The sequence below is a fragment of the Oryctolagus cuniculus genome, chromosome 5 (assembly GCF_964237555.1).
Source record: "Oryctolagus cuniculus chromosome 5, mOryCun1.1, whole genome shotgun sequence".
NCBI lineage: Eukaryota > Metazoa > Chordata > Mammalia > Lagomorpha > Leporidae > Oryctolagus > Oryctolagus cuniculus.
Window position 1 is genome coordinate 100,513,791 of NC_091436.1, and position 24,666 is coordinate 100,538,456.

The following is a 24,666-nucleotide window of genomic DNA, read 5'->3' on the forward strand; positions in this document are numbered from 1 at the left end:
GTCACAGCAGAGAGCTGGACTGGAAGAGGAGCAACCAGGACTAGAACCCGGTGCCCATATGGGATGCCAGCACCGCATGCAGAGGATTAACCAAATGAGCCATGGCGCCAGCCCTGTATTAACATTTAATGTGTACATAAAACATCAGAGTTAAAGAGAACCTATTTCTTATCTCATTTAATTGACATTTTCACAAAAATGTGAATTGGACAGATATCATATGTTAAGTGATGTATTCATCATTGAGTTTTCCGGGGTGTGTTTATTCTTTGCATACTTGCAAGAAACTCATAAATCAAAGTGGAATATGGTACTGTGAAGAAGTATAAAGGATGTAAAAACCAATAATTCTGCCTGAGATGTGTAGAGAGCACTCCACATGGGGATGGCATTTGAGTTGCAGTTGGCCTTTGGTAAACAGCTCTTCTTGAACTGAAAAAGCTACCAAGGACATTCTGGCTTCAAGAAAAACTTAAATGTATGAAAATACCAAAGTGTAAGATGCATTGAGGGAAGTCAGTTAGTGTTAGATACTAACTCAACCAATCTGCACTTTGATGTTGAATCTCCTCTACTCAAGCCCCCAAATGTTCCTCAGATACTTAATATATAATTTTGATAATAATAATTTAGGCATCATTAGCAATTGTAAATTTTAAGAAGAAATGAAACAAATTTCAGAAGATATAGTCTTATTGGAAACAAGCATTTACTAGTCTCACCAGTTAACAAAGTAACTGTAGAAGACACAGACACTTTTAAATTTCCTATAAAATATGAGAAGTCAACAGAGCATAGTATCTTTGTTGTTCTATTTTTACCCATGTAATTTGCTGCAACACTGCTTTATTGATCAATTTAAATGTTTGATTGATTTCCCAAGAACTGAAATCTTTTAAAAGTACAAAATTACATTTTTCATCACTATAAAGTAACTAAAATGAAAATTTTAAAAATTAATATTTGCTGTCAAAGTTTATGAATGAAAAGATTGTTGCACATGTATATTGTACAACAACAAAATACATTGTCCAATGAAATATTTATTTATTAAATGCTCTATGAGAACTAGGAAGTCTTAACATTTAGATATGTTACTTCAAGTTATAGCAACAGGATTTAGAAGAGATTTTTAGTTTTTTGGCGGCGCCGTGGCTCATTGGGCTAATCCTCCGCCTTGCAGCGTCGGCACACCAGGTTTCAGTCCCAGTCGGGGCGCCGGATTCTGTCCCGGTTGCCCCTCTTCCAGGCCAGCTCTCTGCTATGGCCCGGGAGGGCAGTGGAGGATGGCCCAAGTGCTTGGGCCCTGCACCCCATGGGAGACCAGGAGAAGTAAGTGGCTCCTGCCTTCAGATCAGCGCGGTGCGCTGGCCACAGCGTACCGGCCACGGCGGCCATTGGAGGGTGAACCAACGGCAAAAGGAAGACCTTTCTCTCTGTCTCTCTCTCTCACTGTCCACTCTGCCTGTCAAAAAAAAAAAAAAAAAAAAAAAAAGAAAGAAAGAAAAAGAAAAAAAAATAAAAAAAATAAAGTTTTTTAAGTAAGTGCAAAATTACGCATAAATTTAGAACCATTTTTTCAAAGATTTTAAAATATCTACAAAGCTTCTTTATTAAATGGAAGATGAGGAGTAGTTATGGTCTATTAGACTTTTGTCTTAAAAGTATATATAGGCCGGTGCCGCAGCTCACTAGGCTAATCCTCCACCTAGCAGCGCCAGCACACCGGGTTCTAGTCCCGGTCAGGGTGCTGGATTCTGTCCCGGTTGCCCCTCTTCCAGGCCAGCTCTCTGCTGTGGCCAGGGAGTGCAGTGGAGGATGGCCCAAGTGCTTGGGCCCTGCACCCCATGGGAGACCAGGAGAAGCACCTGGCTCCTGCCATCAGATCAGCGCGGTGCGCTAGCTGCAGCATGCCGGCCACGGCAGCCATTGGAGGGTGAACCAACTGCAAAGGAAGACCTTTCTCTCTGTCTCTCTCTCTCACTGTCCACTCTGCTTGTCAAAAAAAAAAAAAAAAAAAAAAAGTAAATATAAACAACAAGCTTATAGCACTAAAAGATTTCAGCAGGAATATTTATGGAATTACCAGGCACTTGTCATCCTGTATACTAGAAGGGAGTTTTAGGGTATGCTATTATTCTTTAATATAACATTCAATAAAATTATTATGCTTCAATAGAGCATTTTATTTATACTATACATACCTACAAATTGATACATACTTTTATTCTAAATTTATTAAACAATAAGCTTGTAGAAGAAAAGAATTCTATATTGACCATTGAACCTAACGATTTTATGATAAACTAGAATAAAAAGTTTCATAAATAAGCAAATGAATGCCTGAACATGTTACCAAGAGAATAAACTTTTCTTTTAATTATCATAGTTAACTTTGGTGGCTGCTGCTTGGTTAAGCAAAAGTTAGCTTAGTTATTAAATATAACTGATTTTTCCTGAATACCAAATAACTTTTATATTAAGTTGAATAGAAAAATAATATCCGGCATTGCTTTCAAAATTTCATTTATTGTAAAGATTGAGATAATAATTTTGATTGAAAAAATAATCACATACATAGGAGATTCCTGCTGGCAGAAAAACCTACAAGTAAAAAATTAATAAAAATGAATAATGAATTAATAAGTGAATGAATGAATTAACAGAGTATTATGATGATTCTATTTAAGTATCTCTTCTAGAATGATTATGTGAGAAGCTCTGCAAACCCCCTTTCTTAGCAAAAGAACCACAACTGATAAAAAAAGGATTTCATAAAACAATCAATTAAAGTCTCTTGTCTGAAGGGTATATGGTAGATGGGAGAAACATAAATTAAAGAAACTCTTAAATTTCTGTAAGAACAGTAAGAGGCTTTGGCCACTGAAGCACAATCAGCTACCCTTCTTCTCCCCTTTGGCTCAGCAAGATGGCATTCTTCTGGGTTTTAGTTGGGTACAGCTGAGAACATGGGCACTCTCTCACCAGTTCCCAGTAAAGGACCAGTAACTGCACGCAGGAAGACTATCAACATTTCTGATCCCCATTTATAGAATCTCTATTGTTCCAGAAGCTCTGCTGTAGGTTAATGGAAATGAGTGTTTGGAAGATTCCATTTTCCACTGGCTCCCAATTGAAGTTCCACTTCAGGTAGTGCAGGAAGGCAAGAATACTGGACTCTAATATTACTTGCCCCAGCTTTCCTGTAGGGTGGAGGTTCTGTACCAGGAAAAGCAAGTAAGGATGAACAGGAGATACTGATTCTATCCAGTGGGCCATTCATGGATCAGGGTATTCTATCTGAGTTGTGCCTATCTGAGTAACGCAGAGGTACAGATCAGAAAGAGAGGCAGATGATAGCTCTGTAGCTTTTTCTAAAGAAACTGACTATTTGGAACAGAGGTTGGAAAATTTCAAGTACAGCATTCATTCAAAAACAATAGAGATTTTTTTTTTTTTGGTGACTGAGAAGAGAATGCTAACTCCACAATAGCAACAAATGAAAACTGTAGAAAAGCTGGAAATTTAACAAAATAAACAAAAAGACATCTAGCTAAAAAGAGCCTAAAATTAGAGCAAGATTCATGTGGACCAATGGAACAGCATAAAAATCCCAGAAATTATTCCATGTATCTACAACCAACTTGTCTTTGACAAATGAGCTAAAAACTAGAGAAAGGACAGTCTCTTTAACAAATGGTGCTGGGAAAATTGGATCTCTGCATGTAGAAGTATGAAACAAGACCCCTACTTTACACCCTACCTAAAAATCAACTCATAATGATCAAAGATCTAAACCTCAGACCTCAAATCATCAAATTTCTAGAGGAAACATAGGGTAAGTGCTGCAAAACATTGGCTACAGCAAAGACTTCTTGGATAAGACTCCAGAAACAGGCAATAAAAGTAAAAACAGAAAACTAAGATTACATTAAGCTAAGAAGCTTCCATGCAGCAAAGGAAACACTCAACAAAGAAGAAACAACAAAATAGAAGAAAGTATTTGCAGACTATGCATCTGATAAAGAATTCATATCTAGAATATATAAGGACTTCGAGAAACTCAACAACAACCAAATAATCCAGTGAAGAAATGGGCAAAGAACATGAATAGGCATTTTTCAATAGATGCAATACAAAAGGCTAGCATATAATGAAAAATGCTCAAGATCACCAGCCATTGGGGAAATGTAAATAAAATGCATATAAACCTCACCCCTGTAGAAAGGTTATCATCCAAAAACCAAAAATAACAAGTGCTGACAAGAATGTGGAGCAACAGGAATCCTAATACACTTTTGATGGGAATGTGGACTACAACTACACAGTATGGAGATTCCTCAGAAATCTGAAAATAAATCTACCATATGACCTAGTCATCCCACTCCTGGGAATATACCCAAAAGCAATGAAATCAGCTTATGAAAGAGTTATCTGTACCACTATGTTTATAGCAGCTCAATTCACAATAACTAAGCTATGGAATCATCCTAGATATCTATCAACTGATGATTGGATAAAGAACATGGTGCCTATACCCATGGTGGAATACTACTCAACCACAGCAAAACAGATATAACTGGAGGCCATTATGCTTAGTGAAATAAACCAAAATACCAAATGTTTTCTCTTATTTGTGGTAGCCAATTATAAGTTTAAAAAAGTATATGAGTGAAATTGGCACCTTGGGATTTGATTATTGTTTATAGCCCCTGTATTCCTATTGAACAGTGGTCTTTCTACTACTTGCTTGCTTAATTCTTTATTTAAAGCAGCATTGAGCTTGTAACTAGAAAATAAATTAAAAATATGTTATCACAAAAATTAAATAAGTAAAGGAGAACAGAAGGAGGGAGAGAGGTTTGGAGGGAAGAAAGGAGGGAGCAAAATACCATTATATTCTTAGAATTTTATCTATAAACTACATAAAATCTACCTGCTTTATATTAATACAAAATAAGTTATTTTTTTAAAAACTGCTTCAAAGATTAACAATGCAAAGGATCCAATATTTAATTGAATCAGACTACTGGGAAATTGACACACCAGCATATTATTGAAAACAATATAATCATCTGCCAAGCAATTGGTTGAGGCTGACAGTTGATGTCAGAACAGATGCAAATTCAACAGGGGAAAGAGGAAAAGAGTGAAACAGTCAAAGACAGCTTGGTTAAAATTACTGTTTTCCTAATGAGATGATCAGAGTGATCTATGAAGCCCAGGCTGAGCCGGAGAGCAATAATCATCAGAGGCTGTTCACTGAAGGGAAAGAGACTTCATTGAAATAGTACAACCATCTCTGTAAACAAGTGTAGAAGCCAATATACAACTAACCCAAACCAAACCAAACCACGTCTTATGAATGGGGTTAGGGATAAGTCTCCAGATTTACTACAATGACTGAAAAATTCTTAAAATGATGGAAACCTGTAATATACATACCTAAGAAACTCAACATCCTCCAGTTTGGAGGAAAACAAAGTGATTCTTATCCAGATACATGCACATCCTTGTCATTATTGAAAGACAAAGAGAAATTCTTAATAAAAGCATGAGACAACTGATTCAAGATGTACTGCAGAAACTTAATAAGGCAAACAGCCAACATCTTAATTAAAAGCAACCAGGACTAGAAGGCAGTGGGATGATTCCCTATGTGTTTAAAGGGGGGAAAAGCTATCACTAAACAGTCTTATACTCAGAAAAGCAATCTTTCAAAAGCAAAGGTGAAATAAAGACATTACAAGATAAACAAAAGCTGGTAATAATTATAATAATTTATAGAAGATCCATCTTAAATAAATATTAAACAGGTTCTTGATGTTGAAAGTAATACTTGACAGTAATATGAATCCACATAGACAAAGGATACCAATAAAAATAATTACATTGGTAAGTAGAAAAGTAAATTTCACATTTCTCTTCCTTTGTTCTCTTAAAATATTTTCAAAAAATTGTATAAGACAATATTCCCATGATAGTACTGTTGAGAATATGACATAAAAATTGAATATATTTGACAATAATAGCACAAAGGAAGTGGGTGGAAGTAATATTGTGTTAAGCAAGGAAATGACACCAGATGGTAACTTGAATCCACAGGAAGAAATGAAGAGAACCAAAAGTAGTAAATATGAATATTAATAAAACAGACCCTAAAAATATATGTTTGCTCTCATTTCTTTTTTCAGCATCTTTAAAAAGGCATAAGTTTATGTAAAGTAAGAATTATAACTACATTATTGGTCTTATTATTACATAGACATGAAAAAAATATAAAAATAACAGCACAGAAAAAGGTACCAGGGTCTAGAGCTATATAGAATTAACATTTCTATTTCTCAATAGGATTAACATAGTGTAAATGTGAAATAGATTATAAGCTGTATATTGAAAACTAAAGCTACTAAGAAAATAACTGAATAATTACAGTGAGTAAATCACTGAAAGAACCAATATTTGACAGAAAATTCTCATTTAATGCAAAAGGCAGCAAGAAATTTGGAATAGAGGAATAAACAATGGGAAAAAATAAAATTAAATAAATTATAGCAATAATAAGAGAATACAATTGAGTTAAAGAATCCAAACCAAAGGCAGAGACTTTCAGACTAGATAAAATGAAACAAAACAACATGCAAAAAACAAAAATAAAACACAAGACTCAAGTGTAATACATCTGCAGCAGACATATTTTGGACTTAAAGGTAACTACAAGAGTAAAAGGAGAGGAGAGGGAAAAAGATATACTTTCTAAGTGGCAACTATAAGAGAGCTAGAATGACTAAACTGCAAGGCTAAATAGGCTTATGACTATAATGTTATCTACACTAATGGTAGCAATGATGAGGAATCTGATGACGAAACCTGTTGGATGGCAAACATCAGTGATTAACTGAAAGTTGAAAGGCTACTGACATAAAGCCTGGCTGTTAGTCTTTATGTGTGTCTATATAAAACAGCTTACACCATAATGGAACAGCCTTTTAAGGTATAGGCTTAATTTTGTGTGTTAATTTTAGACATATGGCTGAGACGTAAACTTGAAGCTGCTAGTTCTCTTTCTCTGTTTAAAAAATTTCAGTGACTCATAAAAACTGCTTTTTTGGGGGCAGGCATTTGGCATAGCAGTTGATGTCTCTTGGGACACCTGTGTTCCATAACAGAGTCCCAATTCCAACTCCAGTTTTCTGTTAACATGCACCCTGGGAGGCAGCAAGAGATGATTTAAGTACTTGGGTACCTTCATTCACAGGGGCGATCAGGATTGAGTTCCAGGTCTCTGGCTTCCATTGGGCCCAATCATTTGTGGATTAAACCAATGGATGGAAGATCTTTGTCTGTCTGACTACCTTTCACATAAATGAAAATACATATTTTTTAAAAATTTTTGCTTGTTTCTATATCTATAGGTAGTTAGCCCAAACAGTATATTCTGTTATATTAAATTTCATATTCCATTGATTCTGATCAAAATATAGATTAATAAATACTATATAATTCTAACAGAGAAACAAAGAATTCTTAGAAAAGATATGGGTTCTAACATTTCCAATTTGGCAGCCTTTCAGAAGTACTTATTCACAAAAAATTGCTAACTTAGAAACACAAATTTTATATGAGAGAGAAAGTAAATCATTGGAGAGATATCAAACTTGTTTGATAACTTCAGCTTTAAAATACCTTTCCGAAAATGAGAAGAAGATACCATTTCACTTTTACATGCAACATGGTGTCTATCAATCAAAGACAAACAAAACAGGAATTGACAGACATGTGGAAAAGCTGTAATCCTGATTCACTGTTGTGCAATTGCTTGGGGAAAGTTTTACAGTTCTTTAATGTTAAACACAGAGTCATTACATGACCTGTAAGTTCTACTTATAGGTGTGTAAACATGAGACATGACAAACTACATTCACAAAACATCGGGAAGCTTGTCTACACTGCGGTCCTCCTCTTAGTGAAAACTGTTCCTACCATGGCCTTTCCTTATACTAGAAAAGGCTGATTTTCTATACCCGTGTGTAGCCCCCTTAGTCCTACAGATCCTTATTTAACAAGGATTTGAAAAATTATAATGGTCTCTTAGGCTTTTTTTTTTTTTTTTTTGACAGGCAGAGTGGACAGTGAGAGAGAGACAGAGAGAAAGGTCTTCCTTTGCCGTTGGTTCACCCTCCAATGGCTGCTGCACTGCGACCAGCGCACCGTGCTGATCCGATGGCAGGAGCCCGGTACTTATCCTGGTCTCCCATGGGGTGCAGGGACCAATGACTTGGGCCATCCTCCACTGCACTCCCGGGCCACAGCAGAGAGCTGGCCTGGAAGAGGGGCAACCGGGACAGAATCCGGCACCCCCACCGGGACTGGAACCTGGTGTGCCGGCGCCGCAAGGCGGAGGATTAGCCAAGTGAGCCAAGGCGCCGGCTACGAAAATTATAATTTTCTGAAACAGGTATTTTATTGTATTAAAAGAAGATGGGGCGGCGGAGTGGGAAACAAAACTAATACTAACCAGGACTCCAAACTTCCTAATAATGGTTAAGTATTGCAAAATTGTCAGAACATCAATGCTGAATGCAAGAGATTTAGAGTGAAACCCAGTGTATCAAATTCAGAAAACTGATTTTAATTAAAAAAAAAAAAACTCTTAGGTTTCTGAATTATCTTACATAAAAACAATTTGCAACTTGATGTCTTATTCCCCTATGGGGTGAGCTCAACAAACCAGAAAAGACACCTACAGAAATCTCATCAATCAAACTGCTTAATTTAAGCTCTCCCCTTGCAATATCCTGAATTTCCTTATTGACTTATTTTTATATATTTATACATTTTTCTATATTGGTCTATATTGTCTTCCTGGGAAGAATCTCTAAGATAATTTCTGCCAGTTCACCAAAGCATCTAGAAAATAAAGAAAACAGAAAAGTCATTCTAGACAAATTCTATAATGTCTTTTTCAAAAGACTAAAGGTTATAAATTATGATGTCATGCTTCAAACTGCCTTGGACTAAAAATGGGTATCTATGAGAATTTTGCATAATAAAAATATTTAATGCAATCATGCAAATCATTTTTAAATAGGTATGATTCCACTGACTTGCCTGCCTTTATCTAATCCTACTGAGAAGAAAAAAATCATCACCTGGTATTTAAGACAGGGAATTACTTTTATACTGTTAAGAATCAATCATCCTGGCCGGCACGGTGGCTCACTAGGCTAATCCTACGTCTGCGGTGCCGGCAACCCGGGTTCTAGTCCCAGTTGGGGTGCCAGGTACTAGTCCTGGTTGCTGTTCTTCCAGTACAGCTCTCTGATGTGGCCTGGGAGGGCAGTGGAGGATGGCCTAAGTGCTTGGGTCCCTGCACCTGTATGGGAGACCGGGAGGAAGTACCCGGCTCCTGGCTTTGGATCAGTGCAGCACCAGCTGTAGCGGCCACTGGGGAGTGAACCAACGGAAGGAAGACTTTTCTCTCTGTCTCTCACTGTCTATAACTCTCTCTGTGTCTGTCTCTCTCACTGTCTAACTCTGCCTGGCCAAAAAAAAAAAAAAAAAAAAAGAATCATTATCCTATAGATAATACCTTATATGTGATAAAATCAGTTTCAAATTCAGAATGTACTCTATCCTACCCCACTCCACCCTACCCTTAATACTTTTTCTATAAAAAAATGTTTCTTCACATGTAGTTTAACATAATTCTAAAAACAAGCACCACTAAACAATTCTCAAAACCAATTTTCAAAACTGTGACCTCATAAACATAATGCATCAATTATTGCTTTTGTATAAAAATCAACTTTCACAATGATCTTTAAAAGATAGGCAGTATTCACATTTTGAAAGAATCAGAAAATGATACAGTGCCATTTTCCAGAGTAATGGGAAATTTATTATTAAATATTCATAACTTATAAGCCTGACACATCTTTTATGAAAATACATATAAACTAAAAATAGTAGTAAGTCTTTTATTAGTTGCTATACTCATAAGTAATCATCACCATCCACAAAGATAAATACTGATGAAAAGTTATAGGAAATCCCAAAGAAACTGAATTTGGAGGATTCAATTCAGCTGGCTTTGTGGAAGCAAAGTGCTAATGTTATCAAGGGAGCTATCTAAATTCAATATGCTACCACCAAATAGAGAATACAACAAAGATAAAAGCAATTTAAACAGCTATGGGGAATGGAATTTTACAGTATCCCTAAATACTTAGGCTTAAAAAGATGGTTTTCAACGAAGTAAAAAAAATAGAATTTTACTAATGAGAGTAAGCACTTGTACAAAATACTTTCCTATTCTAAACTACCATTTGTGGCTATTGCAAATTTATTCTTTATGAAAACAATTTATTTATGAACAAGTACTCAATCTTGCAAGTGATGTGGGCTAGGTGGGGAGCTAGTGCACACACTGCTGAAGCCCCACCCCCTTACACACTCTCTTTCTTATGATGCTCCTGAGCCTGCTCCATTATGCAGAAGACATCATGCTGAACACGTGTATTCTGAGCACCGGAAGGAGACACTATGAAACTTTCTCAGAGATCATGACGCGATCATGAACCAGCTCAAATTCTGTCCCACTATATATTCAGTTAGGGCAACACCTCCTACCGAATAAAGGGATCAACTTGAACTTGGGTGAACATACAGCAGGGGTAGAAGCAGTGGCAGAAGACTCCCTCTCTCCACAAAGAGGAGGTTTCCCCATTCATTTCTGAGTGTGTGCAATCTCTATAATGTCATTGAATAAATTCTGTTTCCATTCTTGCCCTGTCTATATCTTTGCTTTCAATTCTCTCACACCTAGACAAGAACTTGGAATAAATCCAGGTATGCACACTCACTCCAGTCTACAACACAGGTCATTAGCAGATATGATTTGTGGTAAGGGAAAATCTTAGAATAAAATATTGATGGATAGTAAAAGCAGTTAGTATATTCTTAGACTTAGTAAAGGCAATATTTATAAATTAGCTATCCTTTGATTTATATATCACATAATGTAGTATCTTATTTCACCAATTTAGACCAAGTATACTTTATTATTAAATTGATCAAGATTAAGACTTCTTTCATAACATTTTTATTCATCCTTATTTCTCTTTCCATACCTACACACACACACACACACACACACACTGTTGATTATAATTTTTCTATCAAAAATAGAGCTTAGAGGAATAAGGAAAGGACTGGCAATCAAGTACTTTGCTTAATAGTTGGTTATTCTCTTGAAGATGAGTAAGACAAAGATCTGGTTTCAGTACCCATCGAGTGGAAAGGCAATTCACTGAACTTCCTCAGTTGACTAAAAAGATTTTTAAGAAATATGACTATGTACCTAAAAATAGGGTACACTTTTAATTACAGTGAAGAAAACAATTGAAAGTGATTGTATTTTGCAGTTTACTGTTTTTTTCTGAGAACCATAAAATCCATCTTAATTCTGACTATGCAGTCGGTAATGATAATAAGCACAGATAAACTACCATTACAGGAAGTGCTGTCGAAGGGACAGTGAATCTTGCCAACTCTACAGGAATAGCTACAGTGTTACCACTAACTCTTTATAATATTTACTTATCATACATTATTTACTTATACCTTTAATCTTCAAAGGAATTTACAATTATCCATATTCACATGTGGAAGTATCCAAATTAAAATATTCATGAAACTACAAGTGGATATCTTATATTTTCGCTAACACAGTACATGGCTGCATAAAAATAATATCCTTTATCATGATCCCACATACCACCAACAGTACAATTAAAAAATTATTGAACATAGACTACATCTTTTTTCAACCTGACCTCTTTTTCATAGGAAAAAAACCACTAGCATCAAATTTAACAACACAGATTAACATTATTCATGCTTGCTAATTATGCACTGCAATATATCACTTAAGCTTTAAAAAATTTGAACACAAGCAACTGAGTCGATACACTTAACTCCAAAATACTCATTTCCTCAGTCTCATATTTGGAAATTTATGAGCTGTAAGTTATAATTTACACCAGAAGAAGGTGTACAGTATGTATACAAAGGAAGAGCTGACTGAAGTCCCACTTGAATCTGTTTTCTCAACAATTGTCACCATGGTTTCTATAGCTAATAACAGTTCAAAGTAACTTTGACTTCCCTGAGGTGTGATTTCCATGCATGAGGAAAAAGAAAGGGGAAAAACGTGTTCAATATGACAACTCTGCTACTTTTGTTATATAGAAAGGAAATTATATTTCGAGCTCTTGATTTGAATTTGATCTGTTATTTCCACTAAGTCACTACATTCCATTCCTTCTTCAATAAAGTTTAAAATCACCTGCATATGCATCTAATGCATGCTGAGCAACGCAGAGCCCATGAGAATTTCTTGTTCTTGAAAGTAATGGAATAATCATCAAAATTCTAAGAGCCAAAAAGACAAATAAGCTCATACTGATATAAATTATATTAAAATCTCAGGGTCCTCATTGCTCAAATTGTACCTATTAAAGACTTTATTAAATTCTGTAATACTCATATCTATGTCCACCTTATTTTTATTTTATAAGAACCAGGAATGAACTTCTCCTTCATATATTTCCGAAATATAGTGATTAACAACACTAGGTGCAATATTCACTTAATAAAGTTCACGACAATATAATAACAAATTATAGAAAAGAAAGCATGGATTCTAACCACTTTGTCCTCCTTTGGGAAAGCATCCAAGGAAGCAGAGTAGAGAGAGAAGAAAAAAAAAAGAAGAAAAATATGAGCCACATATTAACGAATTGGTTACAAAAAAACCCAATGAAACATTTCTTTAAAATGCTAAAACATTGGTATTTTGGAAAGCAAATGTTTATTCTTCCTTAAAATAGGCATTGTCCAGTCCTTCACTGGAAATGCATGAGTTGGGCACAATAATTTCCTAAATTTTTAGGATTTGGATTACTAAATCTGTATTTAAAATATTCTTCAGAAAGGGTGACTAATTCACTACCACATGTAGTCCACCTATTTTTGAAAATATTGTATTAAAATGCCCAAAATTATAGGAATAATTTGAATTAAATTACTATAAACTATATATAGTCCTAATTTGAAAAAAAAACCTTAGAATAGGAAACACTTGTAGTAAATAAAAAATTCATTGCATATGATTCCACAAACAATAGTAATTTGTGATACTAATTGCAAAATTTATGAGAGGAAAACCACACTTTATATGTTTATATAACTTTTTATCTTATGCCCAAGATGAAATATTTATCTTGTGCTTTATTTCATTTAGTTCTTTTTAAATGTTTTTCCGAGGTTAGATGGGTTTAGAAACCCATGGACTATGATTCGTTTGTGTGTTGTCTCCAAAGTGTAAGCACCTTCTTACTCAATTTTTTTTAAACACTTTTCCATTTCATAACCTGAGACTGGCCCTAATGATTTCAGTAAATCACTAGTTGATAATATTGCTCTCGGCTTGCCTGAAACCTGTAATGGGAGGTTAAAAGCATTCAACAGCTGTGGGTGCTCAGCCAGTACCCACACTCAGCTGACAGACACCTCCTTCTTCTCTGCCAGCAGCTTTTCAAAACAAGTGGTGCCCTTACCAAAGGGGTTGATACATATTTTGAACATCATCTCCATGTCTCACCTGTGAGAATTCATTCCAAAATAGTGCATTTGGGAATAACGAATAAAGGAGAAACTAACAAGTAAGTTTTGTGTACTTTCTATGTACCAGAAACCATCTTAATAACCCTGCTTGTTCTAGAAAGATTTTAAGGTTGCATGTGAAGATTTACTCCAACAAATCACTTTTAGAAGGGGAAAAGAAAAACCTATGTAATCTTAAGAATCCAACCTAAAACTAGATTAAATATGCATAATACACAGGCATGTATTTTAATTATTTTTTATTTAGTTCTCACAATACCCATACAGAGTAATTGTTACTATCCAGTTTCATAGAGAGGGAAACTGTTGTTCAAATAAATTAATTATTTTCACAAACCCACAGATAGAAAAACTGTCTCACCTTAAAGCATCAACTGTATCTATCATACTGACAGCCTTAATTATATTTGAAGGGAGTTTTAGATTATCATGCTTATAACTCAGATTACCAAAGAATACAATGTTAATTGGCAGGCTTGTTTAATTTTAACTGCAGTCAAAACTGTGGTCTTCCAGACTTGAAAAACATTCAAATGCTTAAAGCTTTCCTATTATTTTAAAATATAACATTGCATTATATTCTATTTTTGGCTTGATAATACGAAAAATTCTGTAAAGAAGCACTGGGCTCTCTTTAGGTATATGATAATCATAACTGTTCTGAATTATGCTGCAGAGCTGTATCAAAAAAAATCACCCACATTTCTCTAAGTAATTCTATATGCTAATATACAGGATATGCTAAAGTGCAACATTAAACTGTATACTGAACTAAGTACTACAATTATTCTACTAATACAACTAATATCAAAAATTGTAAATTTCAAAGCATAACAGAGAAGTGGCCTTTATTTATGTCAAATAGGACACTAGATGACAATATATCTCAGAGAAGAAAAGGAGTCGTGCAAATCTCAAAATCAAAACACATATTTGACACACTCTTTAAATATGCACATAATTCCCATGAGATAAATTTGGTGCTATACATCTTTAACATATTAAATCTGAAATTGCTCTCATAGAGGTTAGTCACTGTAATATATAATCTTGAGTTAAATTAAATGACCCACAGTTAATCCTGTATTTTACCTTCATTCAGTCTGAAAACTAATGTTGCAGAAGCTAATTTAGCATTTCTACAGGAAAAACTGGCCATAACAACTTTCAGGAGCTTTATATAATTTATGATGATACTAAATCTACATTTACTATATTATTCAGAAAATACATTTACTTTCCAGGTATTCTGCTGGTTTTTAGTAGGACTCGTTCATTAAGGGTCATGTATTTGGAAGGAACCTTTACTAATTATTTTCATCCTTATGACACTATAGAATTTTATGTAAAACATGGAAAATTAGGGGAGAAAACATATCATCTATCTATGTGTATGTCGGCTTTATAACATGCCTATGTTTTCATGCTTGGGAGGACAAATGGTTTTCAACAACATTCACAGCACCCTCTGTGTTCACAGGACACTTACGTTGTTCGATCGAAGAGACACCCGGCCTCCACATCGGGCACAGAACTTGGTACGGCAATATGAACAGAGATGGCCACACCCATCAGCAAACTTTGTTTTATGACAGATTCCACACGTAGGAGCATCATCTTTGTGCTCGCCTTGGTAACGTCGTGCTTCTTCCCCTATTTTTCTCACTTGTTCCTTATAACTTTCAAACTGTTGATGCAATCTCCTGGAAAAGGATAAAATGGCAGCAAACTAAGTAAATAATGGAAAACAAAAACCAAATAATTTTCCTAACAAAATGGAAATATAGCTATTTTAACCAAACCAATACCCATTCAGTTGTTTTCCCCACTAACTACCTTTAAAAGTAACAATGCATTAGCATGGATCCCACTGGTAATAATTTTGCTTACTATAAATGTGTGCATATATTTCAATTTTTGTACAAATATAAAATGCACCCTTTAATTCTATTTTCTATGAACATTCCTCAAGTACCCAGGTATGCCACAGAATAAATGAGGAGGAGGAAGTTTGTTTTACCCTTTCCCATGGAGAGTGAAGTTTCAGATGGTAACTCTAAAGGAAATGCTTCCCACCTTCATGGAATGCCAGGACATAAGTTATTTAAGACATGGAAATATGAGGCATGAAGATTTTTCTAATGTTTATGAGTAAAAATATTAAAGAGTTGACTTCGTTGCCTTCACTAATCATAAATATATTTTATTATATAGAAACTTTTCAAGCTACCATAGCCAGAAATGATTACCTTCCACATATTCTAATGTTACATTCTACAATTTTCCTTAAATTAGGATTATAAGGTGAAGGGAAACAGGGTCTGGGTTATAGTATTGCCATCTGAAGCCCTTTTGTTTTCTATCTTTAGGAACCTAATAATTAATGTCAGAATTATGATTATGTTTGGTTCAGACACACCATGGTGACAGTCATAAATGCAACTGAAATTCACTTTTGTCCCTGGCAGTGGAATTAATGTATTCATTTTATACCTCTGCTTTTTTTAGACAGGTGCTTCACAAATTATTTCAGCTAGGACCCAATACTTTAAAACTATATCCTAGTGTGCATATAGCTGAAGCGAAAATCAAATATCTAACCTAACTATATACATATACATGTAGTACTCTGATATTTTATCCTATTTTAAGTTGAATATTGAATACAATTCACAAAAGAGTTGTTGCACTGAATTGACTTCATGACCCACTATTTGAACATTTGAAAAATGTTGTTTTAAACTACATGGACAGTCCAACTGTCTTCTGCAAAGTATCTTCCTTCACTCCATTTGTGGAGTCTACTTATTTTATTTGTCATCAAGTATCTGATGTAATCAGGTATACAGAATGTTAACTTCTACAATATATTTGAGCTCATTAGTCCTTCCATGCTACATCAATATCTTGCAAATATTCAGATTTTGACATCCCTAAATTTTATTGAATTCAGTCAGGTTATATGTATGATGCCTGCTAGCACTTCTCACTGACAACTAAGGATGGTGGGACAACCATAATTGTTGAAGCAAACCATTTCCCCTAAGAATGTGTCTCCTATCAGTCTGAACCCTTCAATCTTACACTGCTACAAACAGAACTGCTCTCATTTTTGAATAGAACATTACAACATCCAGTGAATTCCCCAGTGTAGCATGTCTTCGTTTTGTACATGAGAACTAGGAGTGTTTTCCAATATCCAGCCACTAGTCATCAGCTATCACCAAAAGAGAAACTCCTGGGATGTGGCTGATCAAATTCAGCTGTGTATGTGAGCGAGTTTGCTGGACTCAAGTTTTCCCCAGGACAGAGTACACAGATGCTATTGTTATTTCAGGCAGTTAGACTGACACTCGACATGCCAGATAACTCTAGGGAACTAGAGTTAACACCCACTGCTGAAGTATACATACATGCACTAGCACATAGCATGGCTTAGTATCTAAAGCCCTTCCCAGCTTACATGCGATATTTAATTTAATGAATGCAAGAATATCTGATCAATTTAAGAAAGTGCTAATATATTTGCAAAACTTTTTTTACCAATGAATTATTCAAGAGCCAGACAGACAGGCAAGCTGACAGAGCTCCCAGCTGTTCATTCACGCCCCAGATGCTCACTAACAGCCCAGGCTGGGCCCAAGTCCAGAAGCAGGAGCCAGGAACCCAATCCACTATCCCTTGTGGAGGATAGGGAACCAGCTTCTTAAACCATAATCTGACTGCCAGGGAGTACACGCACTTTCAGGAAGCTAGAATTTAGAGCGAGACCCTGTACTCAAACCCAGGCACCCAATATTAGATGCAGCTATCTCAACTGGCCCAACACCTGCCCCTATTTTTGTTTTTATATTCAAATACCATTAACTTAGAATTAAATTAATAGAAATAATTCTGGACATCATATTATTTCAAACATGACCGTATAAAATAGCACTGAAATTGTGGAAGAAATGCATTCCCAGGGGAGAGCTGGCAAGAAAACTGCAGTGGAAAGTCTACAGAAGGAAGAGGGATGCCAGGGATCAGTTGTGGAAGATGTGGACATGCAACAATGAAATGCTGGCAGAGATGTGGGGGAAATGGCACCCTAATCCACTTGGTAGGAATGTAAACTGGTGCAGCTACTGTGGAAGACAGTATGGAGATACTTCAGAAATTTGAATATAGACATACCATATGACTCAGCCATCCCGCTCCTGGGAATTTACTCAAATGAAATGAAATCAGCGCATGAAAGCATTTACCTGTGCCCCCATGTTTATTGCAGCTCAATTTACAATAGCTAAGGTATGGAATCAACCCAGATGTCCATCACCTGATGACTGGATATAGAAATTATGGTATATATACACTGTGGAATACTACCAGCCATAAAAAGAATTAAATCCTGTCTTTCGCAACACAATAGATGCAACTGAAAACCATTATATTTAGTGAATAAACCAGTCTCCAAAGACAAATATCATTTGTTTTTCCATGATCTGTGGTAACTAATAGAGTACCAAAAATGTAATATATAGGAATAAAATTGACATTTTAAGATTCAATGACTGTTTACAGTCTTGTCTCTACTGTTGAGGAATATTGCTTTTTTCTTTTTACTACTTGTTGAATTCTTTACTTAGGGTTAGCTTTATGAGTATAAAGTAAAGTGAAAGTAGATCATTGTAAAAATTTAGGGAGGGAGTATAAAAGGAAAGAGGAAGAAGTGTGGAAGAGTGGGAGGACAGGTAGAAAGGAAGGTAGGGTGAGAAGTCACTATGTTCCTAAATTGTATATATATATAAAAGAAATGAAATTTGTATACCTTAAATAAAATTAAAACATTTTAAAAACAGGAATAGGTTCAGGATATCTCCAACGAAAGAAACACAAAATAAACTATGAGCATACAGGCAGTACATGAAAAAAATATTTGTTGTGAGAATTACTAAATCAAATCTAAGTATATGCAAATGAGAGGGAGAAAGCTAGGCTAAAAGAGAAAGTTTCTGTATAAATTTCTACAATACAGAACATAATTTAGTATGAGTGTTGACCAACACTGCAGTGACTATTTTATTCTTCAGTTATTTATTTTCACATTGATTTGAATGGCAGATAGAACAAGATTTGAGAGTGAGAATATGCAATCTACCATCTGATGGTTCATTCCCCAAATGCCTACAACAACCAGAACTGGGCCATATCAAAACCAGAAGCCTGGAACTTAATCTGAGTCTCCCATGTGGGTGGCAGGGACCTAGCACTTGGGCTGTCATCTGTTGTCTCACAGAGTACACATTAGCAGGAAGCTCAACAAAAGTGGAGCCAGGACTCTCATTTTAATATGGTATGCAGGTGCCCAAAGTAGCTTCAACCACTGAGCCAAAAGCTTGCCCCTCGGATATTTTAGCCTTTGCAGCATATAAAGTCTCTGTTGCAACTAATCTACTATTGTAGCAGGAAAGTACTAATAGATAATATGCAAAAAAATGAGTGCGTACATTTTCTTAGAACACTTTCTTTATAGAAGTAGTTGGAAGGTCAGATTAGGCTATGAATCAGTTACTCAACTCCTGATAAGAATATGCTTTACTCCTAGATATAATTTATTTTCATCTACTTGAAAGGCAGAGAGACAGAGAGATCTTTCAACCACTGGCTCACCTTCTAGATGGCTGCAATAGCCAGACTAGAACAGGCCAAGGCTAGCAGCCCAGAACTCCATTTGAGTCTCCCAAGTGAGTGGCAGACATCAAATACCTGTCCCACCATCTGCTGCCTCCCATGATGCATCAGTAGAAAACTGGATGCAAAGCTGAGAAGCCATCAGAACAGAGGATACTGTCTTCCCAAGCAGTGGGTCACAGTGCTGTGCAGCAACACGACAGCCTCTCCGCGTTTTAAATTCAAAAATAAAAAAGTTTTATATATCTTACTGGCCCAAATCAAAAGAGCATATATCTGATGAAATCTTTGTATAATATGTACACAAGAGCATTGACCACTGAGATGAAACTTTACTGAAGTCTCATAGCACTTATTTCAGTCACTAATAGGTCACATAATGTGTATATATATATATATACACACACACACATATATACACAAATTATTATTAACATTATTATAAATTTTATCACTCTTCTTCCAAGCAGTAAACCTCATTAGAAATGTATAGTTTAGCAAATCATTAAGACATGTATCTAGCTAGTAATAGCTAATGTATATTTGCTGAATGGAAAATTTATACACACATATATACATGTTCAAGGTCTATTTTGAGAAAAAATGTACAAAGTCAGAGTGATGAATAAATATTCCAAATAATCTTATTTACTCAAAGGACTCGAAATATGGATAAAAAAATTGAATAGGGTAACTTCTAATGCATATTTGAGCTGGAGAGAAAGTACTGAGAGAAAATCCTGAAAAGACAAAAATGAAACAGGGACAGTATTTCAGAAAACTAGCATAGCCCTGAAGAAAAATGTCTGCCCTAGGGACATGGACTGAGGCTTTGTGACTGAGTGTTTTAGTTTTAACTCTTGTACACATGAATCAAAATAAAATTTGTTATAGGGCCACCAAAAATGATTAAAACATAGTATATGATATTCAAACCAGTAGCAGGAAAAACATGGAATGAGAAACAAAAATCAATCTAAAACAAAAATTAAAATAAATACATACATAAACATAAACAAGGCAGAAAAAGTAGAAATTACAGTATGAGGTGGTGGAAACAATACATCACAATGACACCCACAAGCATGATGGACCACAGCCTCACTAAAAGACAAAGGCCTTCACAGTGGATTTTTAAAAATCCAGCTAAGTTATGTTTAGAATAGCTATACCCAAAATATAGAGACACAGAACATTTGAAATAAAAAGGAAAAATACATTCCAAGGAAATAGTAACAAAAACAAACAAGCAAACAAAAAAAACTGGTACAGTATTTAAATAAAAACCATTACTAAAGATAAAGAGGGTAACCCACTATTTTTTTTAATTTATTTATTTTTTTGACAGGCAGAGTGGACAGTGAGAAAGAGAGACAGAGAGAAAGGTCTTCCTTCGCCGTTGGTTCACACTCTAATGGCCGGCGCGGCCGGTGCGCTGCGGCCGGCACACCGCGCTGATCTGATGGCAGAAGCCAGGTGCTTCTCCTGGTAACCCACCATTAAAAAGCATTCATTTCATGTTATATATGAAAATTCCAAACTTGATTACATGCTATAAGCTACAAAGCAAAAAAATGTTTATGATATTAGGATAGAGACACAGAGTTTCATAGGATATTTTAGATGTCTTTTTCTGTAACTGATAGATTAAGCAGATAAAACATGAATAGTGACAGAGATAGTAGAACACAATTAACAAATTTAATCTATTGAATAGACACTCTTGTGCATACTGACTTATAGGCATATGACACACACATATATCAGTTCTCATTTACACAGAAATCTGTATTCGTCTAGCAGATCAAACTAAGTTTGTTAAGTTTGCAAGTTTAGTTCTATTTCTCTCAATATCTATCTAAAATATAATAACCATATACATATATATGTTCAATAAATATTTCATGCAGATGTGAAACTTTTCCAAAATTCTGGGCCTCAAAATACTAAAAGCATTTTATTTCTTAAACTGAAAGTGTATGGGTATATAATGAGTGACAGACCTACGAAAAGGTACGTGGGAAATGTAACGTGGGAAATTCTGCACAGAAAGATGTTCAAATCAGGTCCCTGTTAACCTCTCTTTTTTCCTAGTGTGTTCCCTGTTTTTAACCAGTGGACATCAAAAAAGAAAGAAAAGGAGGAAGAAAGGAAGGCTGAAAGGCAGAGGGAAAGGAAGAAACTGCATTCATTTCTCCTACACACTCAAAATCTATCCCACCATACCTGGAACACTTTACTAAACTGCCCTGTTTAAGACCAATTTTAATTCCCTTTTTCTCAGTTGCTCTGCTATCTCATACTGTCAAGATGCCGTCCTCCTCATAAAATAAGCCTTTGGAACCAAGATACTGGTAGTAAAACTATAAACAGCATGTTTATTTTTTTGTATCTGATGTTTTAATGCCTTAATCCATATCAAATATGTGACAGTGTTTTATTATGAATAATAAATGGAACTATATATTTTATTATACAGTATTACAGTAAAGGTAGTACTGCAAAGGTAAAATCTTGTGAAATTTATTGGTGTATTTCAATTTGAAAATTAACAATATATTCTTATTGATTAGCAAGGTTGACAAAATATGATCATAAATCACAGATTTAAATTATCTCGATAGGAATCAGAGAGTGCTATAAAATAGGCAATGCCATCAAAAAAGCACTGATATTGAAACTTGAGTTTTCTCAACCTAGATATGATTATTTTCACGGCTTCAGGTTACAATAAACATAGTTCTTTTTTTTAATTTTATGTTTACTTGAGAAGAGAAAAAGAGACAGAAAGACAAACAGAGCTCCCCAAACGCCCACAACAGCTGGCTCTGGACCAGACTGAAGCCAAGAGCTGAGAACTCAATTCAGGTCTTCCAACTGGGTGAACCAACTACTTGAGAGATCACCTGATGCCTCTCAGAGTGCCCATTAGTAGGAAGTTGGAATTGGAAGAGACTTGGGAATCAAATCCAGGCAATCCTCAATGGCAGGCGTGGACCATGTTCAGCCCATGTGTTGTATAAGGCCCATGAAATCATTTGGTCTGGCCTAACTAAAGTAACTGTATGTGGGACACAAAATTCAATAAACCTACAGCAGGTTAATTTTTAAGCTGATAATTTTGTATGGCCCATGAATGATGTTATAAATATCCAAATGGTCCTTTGCAGAAATAAAGGTTCCCTATCCCTGCTGTGGATGTGGGCATTTTAACTTGTAGGCGAAACATCCACCCCCTTGTATTATATTTTTTCATTGGAGAAGAAGAGAGATGGAGAGACAGGGAGAGAGAGAAAGACAGAGAGACAGAGACAGAGAGACAGAGAGAGACAGAGAGAATTCTCATTTGCAGGTTCAGTTCCTAAATGCTCATAACAGCCAAAGTCAGTCCAGGACAAAGCTTGATGCCAAGAATTCAATCCAGGTATCCACATTTGTAGCAGGAGCCCAACCTCCTCAGCTATCACTACTGCTTCACAGGATTACGTAAGTAGAAAGCTGGAATTGGAAGTGGAGCTGGGTGTTGAATATAGGCACCCTATACTGGATGTGGGCATATCCACTGGTGATCTAACCACTAGGTCAAGTGTTTTCCCCTGTATCATTTAATAATTATATACTTAATTCAAGAAACTCCAAAATTCCACTTATAGATAAGTCATTTTGGAGGCTGGTATTAAGTAGTTTGAAGGAAATAAAGATGAATGCTTTAAATGCAAAGTATCATTCTGCAAATGTCTGAAAAGCAAAATATAATTCTATGCATGTGAAATAAATCATCTAAATAGGCAATATTGATGAAATTTTTGCCAAACAATGAGTATTAGTTCAACACTTACTATAATTAAGGCATACGGAGAGACTCCAAGTGATTAGTAATAGTAGAATGCAAAGACGTATTTGTAACTAGCATTGCACCTCACTTCTTTTTAAAACAAATTATTTTTCTTTCTCCCATCTCTGAAGTGGTTGGATGCTACAAGAAAATTCTACCTTTCCTTCTGCATTTCCTTTCTGTCAAGACACATGGAGCTGGATTTTCATTGTGAAGGAATGGATGGGACCTAGTGTTTCATGTTTCCAAACCCCAAGTGGCAGGTCCTGAAGCTAACTCCAAGAAGAAGAGAGAGCAGAGACCTGGATAGATTGCATGCACCACACTAATATGAAGAATTTCTCGGGGACATGTATATAGTCGTTGGCAGGAAAATAAGCATTTCCTCTGTTTCCCTTCACATCCTTGGAACTGCTACCCATCTATCTGGAGCAGCTCTTTGCCAAGTGCTTCACTCACAGACTCATATGAGCCCTCTCACACAGCCATCACTCCGATTCGACCAAGACTCACATCCTCCTGGATGCTGGTCCTTGGTCACATTTCATCAAGGGACTTAAATAAGGTCAAAAAAAGAGTTGTGACAATTAGGTCCTCTATTTCCAAGTTTCTACTACAATCTACCTTTCGAATACTCAATTTTAGCTAAAGGAATGGAAAGTTATTGTGAGGGGGTTTTTCTTTGATATTCTCAAACTTTGTATACATCAAAACTATTTAAGAAGCTAATTAAAAGGTAAAAATATCAGGCAAACCTATAGAGCTTCCAATTCAGTGGGTTTGGACTAAATCCCAGAAACCTACAGCAGTCAACCCAGATGATTCTGGCCCAAATTATTTGGGAAGTATCACACAGATACTCCATGCAGTAAGAGCAAACTTGAAAATGAAGGCATTTTTTAATACAGCTTTCATCTCATTTAATAAAAATAATTTTCAACACACATCTAAATTTGAAGCAGAAATATAAAATTCTGGCACTGCCTTGTATGATATAAAAATTTTAAATATTGCATTATATATAGTAAATATGTGAGTATTAGTATATGCAAATTTTAAAAATTATCACAGTATTTTTTACACAAGTTAAACATACACTGCCCTAGAGGTATTATTCTAAGCAATTAATAATTCAAAAAGTTACTTCAGAAGTTGAGAAAAATTTTAAATTATTACAGTTCAAAATTGCCTTTTCACTTTGTATCTAAAGACATTCAGTCTTTACGTTAAAATGAGCATCCTTTCTACTTACTGCAAATGCCCAGCAGATGGCACTAAAGATTTTTATTTTTACATGCAATTCTTGCATAGTTATTTATTTTTCTTTAAAACATCTAATGTGTTAAAGAAAATTAGTACAATCAGCAGGGGGTGTAACTTATTAGAAAGAATGTATTTTCTGAGGTGGCTGAAAGAGAACAAAAGAGAAATTTATAAAATGTGGCAATTTCTGCTCTTTTATGGAGGAC

General features: G+C 35.4%; 1 protein-coding gene across 33 annotated transcripts in view; it reads right to left on the bottom strand.

Moving 5' to 3' along the window:
• The window catches only part of RIMS1 (regulating synaptic membrane exocytosis 1), a 537,571-nt gene that overhangs the window by 298,444 nt on the left and 214,461 nt on the right, over window positions 1-24,666 (bottom strand). For all 33 annotated transcript variants that reach the window (XM_051854559.2, XM_051854558.2, XM_051854586.2 and 30 more), the window contains 2 exons: window positions 15,179-15,392; window positions 12,712-12,723 (listed from right to left, as the gene is read on the bottom strand). In XM_051854559.2, coding sequence (XP_051710519.2) covers window positions 12,712-12,723; window positions 15,179-15,392 — 226 coding nt within the window. The remainder of the gene's footprint in view (window positions 1-12,711; window positions 12,724-15,178; window positions 15,393-24,666) is intronic.